Source organism: Lipotes vexillifer, unplaced genomic scaffold, assembly GCF_000442215.2.
Source record: "Lipotes vexillifer unplaced genomic scaffold, Lipotes_vexillifer_v1.1 scaffold408, whole genome shotgun sequence".
Taxonomy (NCBI): domain Eukaryota; kingdom Metazoa; phylum Chordata; class Mammalia; order Artiodactyla; family Lipotidae; genus Lipotes; species Lipotes vexillifer.
The window spans coordinates 2,637,075-2,646,018 of NW_006787469.1; the positions used below are offsets into that span (position 1 = coordinate 2,637,075).

Consider the following 8,944-nt stretch of genomic DNA (forward strand, 5'->3'; position numbering starts at 1 on the left):
GGGAGACAAAGAGGGAAGAGAATATGGGAACTATATATATGTATAACTGACTCACTCTGTTATAAAGCAGAAACTAACACACCATTGTAAAGCAATTATACCCCAATAAAGATGTTAAAAAAAAAAACAAAAAAAACAAAAAAAAGATCAGGACTGAGAAAGAGCCATAAGATTTGGCAAAAAGGAGGTTTCTGGTTACCGTGATCACTGAAATAGAAGGGATGCTTGAGGAAATAATAGGCAGCAAAAGATGATTACAATTCCCCCCAAATTTTGCTGTGAAAGAGAGTATAAAAATGGGGTAGTAGCTAGAGAAGAATATGAGGATAATGGAGATTCTTTTTTTTTTTTTTAAAGAATGGAGACAGAGTATATATGTATAAATTAATGAGAATGGTTTAGTAAAAAGGGAAAATGCTGGAAGGGGAAGAAAAAAGGGCCACTCCTTTGATAGGAACAGAGAAACATTAATTTTTTTAAAAAATTTATTTATTTATTTATTTATTTATTTACTGGCCGTGTTGGGTCTTCATTGCTGCCCACAGGCTTTCTCTAGTTGTGAGTGGGGCTACTCTTTGTTGGGGTGCACAGACTTCTCACTGCAGTGGCTTTTCTTGTTGCGAAGCATGGGCTCTGGGGTTGCAGGCTCAGTAGTTGTGGCACACAGGCTCAGCTTCTCTGTGGCATGTGGGATCTTCCCAGACCGGGGCTTGAACCCGTGTCCCCTGCATTGGCAGGTGGATTCTTAACCACTGCACCACCAGGGAAGCCCCAGGGAAACGTTAATTTTAACAGAAAGAATGAGTGTATAGGTACAGATTGCAGATATGGCAGATTTGGTGGAAGAAAATGGAGTTACCATTACATTCCTTCTATTTTCTCAATGAAATTAGAAACGAGATTATAGGTGAGGAGGGACAGGGATGCAGATTTGAAAATCTGAAAGAAAATTAAATTAGTTGTTTAGCAGAAAGAAGAAATTCACCAGGAAATTAAATTCGTTGTTTAGCAGAAAGAAGAAATTCACCAGGAAACTAGAATGATTGTTAGGCACTGGTAAATGCTCATTTGAGATTTGTGGTCAAGAATTTTAAATGACTGGACAGCTACATGTAAAAGAATGAAATTAGAACACTCCCTAACACTATACACAAAAATAAACTCAAAATGGATTAAAGACCTAAATGTAAGACTGGACCGTATAAAACTCTTAGAGGAAAACATAGGAAGAACACTCTTTGACATAAATCACAGCAAGATCCTTTTTGACCCACTTCCTAGAGAAATGGAAATAAAAACAAAAATAAACAAATGGGACCTAAGGAAACTTAAAAGCTTTTGCACAGCAAAAGAAATCATAAGCAAGACGAAAAGACAACCCTCAGAATGGGAAAAAATATTTGCAAACAAAGCAATAGACAAAGGACTAATCTCTAAAATATACAAACAGCTCATGCAGCTCAATATCAAAAAAACAAATAACCCAATCAAAAAATGGGTGGGAGACCTACATAGACATTTCTCCAAAGAAGACATACAGATGGCCAAGAGGCACATGAAAAGATGCTCAACATCACTAATTATTAGAGAAATGCAAACCAAAACTACAATGAGGTATCACCTCACACCAGTTAGAATGGGCATCATCAGAAAATCTACAAACAGTAAATGCTGGAGAGGGGGTGGAGAAAAGGGAACCTTCTTGCACTGTTGGTGGGAATGTAAATTGATACAGCCACTATGGAGAACAGTATGGAGGTTCCTTAAAAAACTAAAAGTAGAACTACCATATGACCCAGCAATCCCACTACTGGGCATATACCCAGAAAAAATCATAATTCAAAAAGACACATGCACCCCAATGTTCACTGCAGCACTATTTACAATAGCCAGGTGATGGAAGCAACCTAAATGTCCATCAACAGATGAATGGATAAAGAAGATGTGGTACAGGCTTCCCTGGTGACACAGTGGTTAAGAATCCGCCTGCCAATGCAGGGGACACAGGTTCAAGTCCTGGTCCAGGAAGATCGCACATGCCGCGGAGCAGCTAAGCCCATGTGCCACAGCTACTGAGCCTGTGCTCTAGAGCCTGTGAGCCACAACTACTGAGCCTGCATGTCACAACTATTGAAGCCCGTGTGCCTAGAGCCTGTGCTCTGCAACAAGAGAAGCCCGCGCACCACAACGAGAAGCCCGGGCACCACAACAAAGAGTAGCCCCTGCTCGCCTCAACTAGAGAAAGCCCGCCCACAGCAACGAAGACCCAATGCAGCCAAAAATAAATAAATTTATATATTAAAAAAAAAAGATGTGTTATATATATACAATGGAATATTACTCAGCCATAAAAAGGAACGAAATTGGGTCATTTGTAGAGAGGTGGATGGAACTAGAGTCTGTCATACAGAGTGAAGTAAGTCAGAAAGAGAAAAAAAAATATTGTATATATTTGCATATATGTGGAAATATATGTGCATATATTTCCACATATATGTGGAATCTGGGAAAATGGTACAGATGAACTGGTTTGCAAGGCAGAAATAGAGACACAGATGCAGAGAACAAACGTATGGCTACCAAGGGCAGAAAGTGTGGGGTGGGATGAACTGGGAGATTGGGATTGACATATATTCACTAATATGTATAAAATAGATAACTAATGAGAACCTGCTGTATAGCACAGGGAACTCCACTTCACTGTACAGTAGAAACCAATACAACATTGTAAAACAACTATACCCCAATTAAAAAAAAAAAAAGAATTTAAAATGAGACTGATGCACACAGTTGCATTTTTCTCCAGCTACATTTAGACTATCAATACTTGGATGCAGGTACAGAGTGTGAGCAGAGAGCTGGATTTAACCAGGGTTGAGGTTCTGCCAGGTGAATACAATATAGTGGATGATGTAGGGAGTAGAAAGTAAGATATGAGCCAGGTGCTTAGTCAGTTAATGAGTGACAGGGAGTGACTAAAAAGTCTGAGGTGAGAACACTAAGGAGGTTCAAGAGGCAGAAAAAAAAAATTGGAAGACATGAATCCAAAAGAAGCTTTTTGAAGGAGGAGGGGGAATATGGTTTGGAAGTAGCAATGGTAAGAAAGGATAACAGCCTTGTCTTTAGGCCCAACCTGTGGCTTCCTCATTTCTCATATCCCTACCTGAGAGTGAAAGTCTGCAACAATCTTTGAAACTAATTTTCAATAATAAGAAGAAACCTCTTTATTATAGGCATAAGGATTTATAAGAGTACAAACTAGATTCAGAGACAAGTTTAGGAAATGAGTATTAAAATAACCTCAAAGGTCAATACTTTTTTTAACTACTCAAATCTCAACTAACCCTAGCTCAGGTCCTTCTTTGGCTAGTTGAGAATAAAATGTACTATTTTACTTGTATATACTTGGTATAGCTAGAGCCTTCCCTTTAGGAAACAGTAGTTTTAATCTAAGTACCTAGTTCCTTTCCCAGCTCATATTTGGCTACTCTGCTAACCTACTTCTTTGTTGTGGTGGTTCCCACTTTGAAAAGCTTTACACAACCAGCTCCTTGCTTTTTAACCATTCCCTGTCTCCTACCTAGACATGTAGATTCCATTTTTCAATGTATTATTTCAGCCCAGAGCACTTCTGTCAACCTTGGAAGGCACCAGTTGATGTAACAAATAGGGCGATTCCAAACGTACAGTCTGCTTTATAGACGTTTGCTTCTAACTTGTCACCTGGAACTCTGAAATATTTTTTTCTCAAACAAATTACAAGTGATGGTTAAGTTTCCCAGCTAGCCTTATGAATGCCACATCTCCTTAAGTAAGCTGAGCTGCAATAGTAGGTTACTCTGGATGCCTGTGTTTAAAAAAAAAAATTTCTTCTTTCTTGGTATAGATCCTAGTCAAAATGTCTAAATGAATGAAATTTATTTCTGGACTCTCCCCTACCTCCTTTTCTGTACTCTCACGCATCTTCTAATGCCTTAAGCTCCAAATGCTATACTTCCCTACTTTCAGCCTATTCTGCACATCTCTTGCCCCCAAGTACTTCTAGGCTTCAGAATCATAACCACTTCCCACTTCCCCCAAATTCCCAGTTTTTCAATTTATAGTGAAGCTTCCCTTAACTTAGAAAGAACATAATGTCTTTAATAAACAGTACACATAACTATCATCTAAATGAGTGAGTATGTTAACCTAAATAAGCCCTGGGAGAAATTTCGGCCGAACTATCAAAAGTAAAGTGAAATATTTAGGAAATGTTAGGAAAAGCACTCTGTCTGCTGATTGCAGGGAAATTATGAATTGGTCATGCAGTTCCTTTACTTTTGAACACAAACTTAGTTGCTTAATATTTTTCCTCAGGGGTTTCATGGAAAGCAACAATGGAAATTCAGCCTAAATGGAGAAACATAGAAACCACAGAAGCATCACATAAAGGTACAAACAATGGGGTAATTTTCCTCAGACTTAACATATCAACTCAATCTTCCTACAACTAAGTTATTTTTACAAACTTGAACTAGATCAATACACATACCTTCTCTTCGCTCTTTTAATTTCTTCCGGAAAACCTCAGCCCGGATCTCCTCAAAGGAGAACTCCCCGACTCCTGCATAAATCTTCTCCTTACAATACATCATTTTCTCTTTCTTCTCCTCAGACTCTTGCTGAAGGTTTTGAACTCTTTGCAGGAGATCTCCTTCTTCCTTTCCAGGCTTTCTTGTGCTTAGAATGTGATTTATACTGGGTTCAATTTTACATGGTGTCCTAAAAGAAGCAAGATAATTATTATTCACCATACAGATCAAATGAGTTATTTCTTACGTTTTGACAGAACACAGGGACAATGTCAGTAGTGAGGCTATATGTGATCGATTCCAAAAAAACAAAAACAAAAAAGACTGAGAAAACAGGCTAAAAATAATTTACATGGTCCATCAACAATTATGTTCTGAGTACTACTATGATGAAGAAGGAAAATAGGTGTAAGTTAGGGTCATCATATAGCTTTTATTACTTATAGGTAAAAATAAATCTGAATACCATATCTTTTTTTAAAGGAGGTAATATTTTTATTTTTATTAAAAAAATTGTTTTTATTGAAGTATAGTTGATTTGTGTTAGCTTCAGATGTACAGCAAAGTGATTTACTTATACATATATATATTTATAGATATATTCTTTTTCAGATTCTTTTCCCTTATAGGTTATTACAAAATATTGAGTATAGTTCCCTGTGCTATACAGTAGGTCCTTGTTGGTTATCTATTTTATATATAGTAGTGTGTATATGTTAATCCCAACCTCCTAACTTATCTCTCCCCTCATCTTTCCCCTTTGGTGACCATAAGTTTGTTTTCTATGTCTGTGGAAATATCTAAATCAAAGCCAGTGTATGAAATGAAGTTAACTTATGCAATACAGCCCATTTTCCATTGTTTAGCACCCCAAAGAATTAAAGTTAGGAATATAGCATTTAGGGAACTGATGATGTGAAATTCAATGTTCTCAGCTGAGGGGGAAGAATGAGAGTGGTAATATAGGTTTGAAAAGAATGAAGCATAAAGTACCTCAGTCGGGATAGGGCAGATGTTCTCAATCTGGACAATGGATCAGAATCACTTATGTATCTTTTATTTTCTTATGTACCTTTTTACAACTACAGATACCTGGTCTTCACCTCAGATACACTGGATCAGAACCTTTAATGGCCCAAGCATCTACATGCTTAAAAACCTTCCTCAACTTGCTCAGCTGATAAAAGACTCTATGAAAATCCCACACAAACATCACACGTAGGCTATACGAAGGGTTATACCTTAGTTATGAGGAAACTTGCCATGGGGCGCAAAATACAACCTAATATTAGAACTCCACAATGTTACATATTAGACTGAATCTCAGACTGCCCGATTATTTAATCATCATCTATCATATTTTTTCTTATAAACAGAAATGCCAAGGGTTAGGAAGAAAAAGACATCCAGAAAGAAGAAGCAGGTTACGAGGAAAAACTGCCATAATTTCTCATTACTGTCAATAACAAAGGTAGGACACCTCATTTAAATCACAGTGACTGTCTTTGACTACAGCAATGTAAATATAAACCTATTGAGTTTATTCCTTAATATTACTAACAAATAGTCTTTTAGCCCTAACATACTCAAAAAAATATAGATGTAAAGGAAATAAAACTTTGGTTTACCTTCATCCCCACAAAGAAGAAAATGCCTTTGGGAACTAGGATAGGTGCCCCTACCCACTCTTCATAATTCCCACCTCAAAATGTATGGAAACCAAACTCACATAACTGGCTGTTGTGCAGTCTCTTCCACATATGGAGTAAAACTGGGAAGCATAGCGGGTACAGCTGTCATAGAAGCTGCATTGCCACGAGGCTGGCGATGAAGAAGAAAACTAAAATTACCATGGTTTTACATTCTGACACAACATATGCAGACCATGCCTAATTATTCAAGAGGAATTAAGAGAGATGCTAAAAATACTCCTCTACTCTAACTCTGAAGTCTTTGTTATGTCAGCAAATAAAATGGATCTAAGAGTCCTTACCCTGTATTCCAAAGGCCTGCCTGTGTTCCAAGGGCCAGCTTGCAGCTCATTCTCTTTGGCCCTGGACACAGGAGGTGCTATCCATGGCTGCCCTGTAGGCCTAGATGACTCCGCTCTAGAAGGTTCATCAACATTTTCATCAAAAACAGTAATTCTAGAATTACTTTGCATCTGTTGAGGAACTGGATTTTGGAGTGCTCTGTTCTGCCTTGGAGCTAAGAGAAAAATATTAAAACTCCATGTAAAATCTTTAATTATCAATTTAGATGCCCAAGAAGGTATACCTAATTCTTTCCCAAATCAAGGAGATTACTTCTACTACTACACGATCAGAGATTTTTTTAAAATAATAATTTTAAAAACCTTAATGGATCAAATTAGTAATTTTTAAGTCCATTCTGTATGTTACTTATACCCTACCTCTTTTCCCTCACCTGTAATCTTTTATGCATAGATATCCAAAAAACAAATTCTACATCTTCCTTCAGTCATCATTCTAACATTGCCTAATTTTACCAGGCTAACCTAATCTTAATCTTCATTTTTCAGTTTAAAACTTTCTCTCAATGGAAATCAGCTGAAATGTACTGAATCTAGAAAAAAACAAATTAGCCCACTTATTAGTGGTGTTCTCTTTAGTGGGGCTGCTTATTAGAATCAAGCTTCATCATGATCTGGATGAAATATTCTTTAAGACTATATTCCTTATACCCTAATTCTCAGATCTCCAAGGAACATTCTGAGTATTAATTTTTATTTATTTTTGGCAGCATTGGGTCTTTGTTGCTGCACACGGACTTCTCATTGCAGTGGCTTCTCTTATTGGGGAGCACGGGCTCCAGGGCACACGGGCTTCAATGGTTGTGGCGCACAGGCTCTAGAGCGCAGACTCAGTAGTTGTGGTGCATGGGCTTAGCTGCTCTGCGGCATGTGGGATCTTCCCAGACCAGGGCTCAAACCCATGTCCCCTGCATTGGCAGGCAGATTCTTAACCACTGTGCCACCAGGGAAGTCCCCATTCTGAGTATTAAAAGTTGATATCAGGAAAGGGATAAGAGATCTTTTAAAAATCTGGTCTACATGTGTAACTGCTATAAATTTGGTTAATAATTATTTATCTTTGTACCTTCCACTCAATTTTGCTGTAAACCTAAATTTCCCTAAAAAATAGTGAATTTTTAAAAAAGCTATTACTGATCATCTTTAGGTATACAAAGAGAGCCCAATTTCTGACCCCTCAAAAGCTAAAGACCAAGTTAAAACATTCTTTGAGGCTTTGGTACATGTAAGCTTTACTTTGATAATACTTGCTATATTATTGCATATATTCTTTCAACTAACAACTAAAACTGAGCAACTCTAGATGCTCCCTGTATATTAGGTTAGGTTTTTTTCTCTCTCTCTCTTTTTCTTTTGCATTATAAGGGCCTCAGAATGGGTTTTTCTTAAGAGACAAGACACTGACATGTTTTAGTGTTACTGCACACTGTGATCTCAGTTCTCCTTAGACTTTTCTTTTTTGCTCCCTAGTACTCAGAACAGAAGGACAATGTCCACATATATATTTATACATGTTCTCCTTACATAATTTGCCTACCACCTGAGACGAAGAGCTTCCCATAATAACACTTAACAAACTTACCCTTGAGAGCACCTCCTACACGGCTGATTGGAGCTCTTGCTGTCTTCTTCCCTTTGCTTTTTAGTTCAGCCAATGTGCTTCGTTGTGGTTCAGAAGATCCAAAAACTTCCTCCTCCTCTTCTTTCTCAAGTGCCAACAGAGTTTGCCGAGACACTCGAGCTTGGAATTGTCTAAAGTTAAGAGAATGGACAATTAACATTTGGTGAGATGAACACTACTCACCAGATTCAAATTTCTTAATTTGTTAAATAAATAAGGGCGAAAAGTGGGATAAGGGAAGAAATATATACAAATAGCCAAAAGAAAGTGTTTAATCTCTCAGGAATAAAGAAAACCACCTTGAAATCGGAAAAGGTTTTGGCTAGAACGATTTAGCTCCCCCTCTGTATGTCCAAACTTGACCAATTAAAAATACTCTGAAGAGCACGAGTAGGTTGATCTCAGGATCAGATCAGGATGTCTAAGATTAAGATCATAGAATTTATTAAGATCAGACTTTCCCACCAACTTTTTAAATTTTTATTTATTTATTATTATTATTATTTTTTGCGGTACGCGGGCCTCTCACCATCGTGGCCTCTCTCGTCGCGGAGCACAGGCTCCGGACGCGCAGGCTCAGCGGCCATGGCTCACGGGCCCGGTCGCTCCGCGGCATGTGGGATCCTCCCGGACCGGGGCACGAACCCGTGTCCCCTGCATCGGCAGGCGGACTCTCAACCACTGCGCCACCAGGGAAGC

At 38.1% G+C, this 8,944-nt stretch overlaps 1 protein-coding gene across 1 annotated transcript in view; it reads right to left on the reverse strand.

Moving 5' to 3' along the window:
- Positions 1 to 8,944, reverse strand: part of BUB1B (BUB1 mitotic checkpoint serine/threonine kinase B) — a 67,989-nt gene that overhangs the window by 36,125 nt on the left and 22,920 nt on the right. The window contains exons 6-9 of the mRNA XM_007460185.1: positions 8,207 to 8,376; positions 6,565 to 6,779; positions 6,301 to 6,392; positions 4,532 to 4,761 (exon numbers count right to left, since the gene is read on the reverse strand). Of these exons, the coding sequence (XP_007460247.1) occupies positions 4,532 to 4,761; positions 6,301 to 6,392; positions 6,565 to 6,779; positions 8,207 to 8,376 (707 nt within the window). The remainder of the gene's footprint in view (positions 1 to 4,531; positions 4,762 to 6,300; positions 6,393 to 6,564; positions 6,780 to 8,206; positions 8,377 to 8,944) is intronic.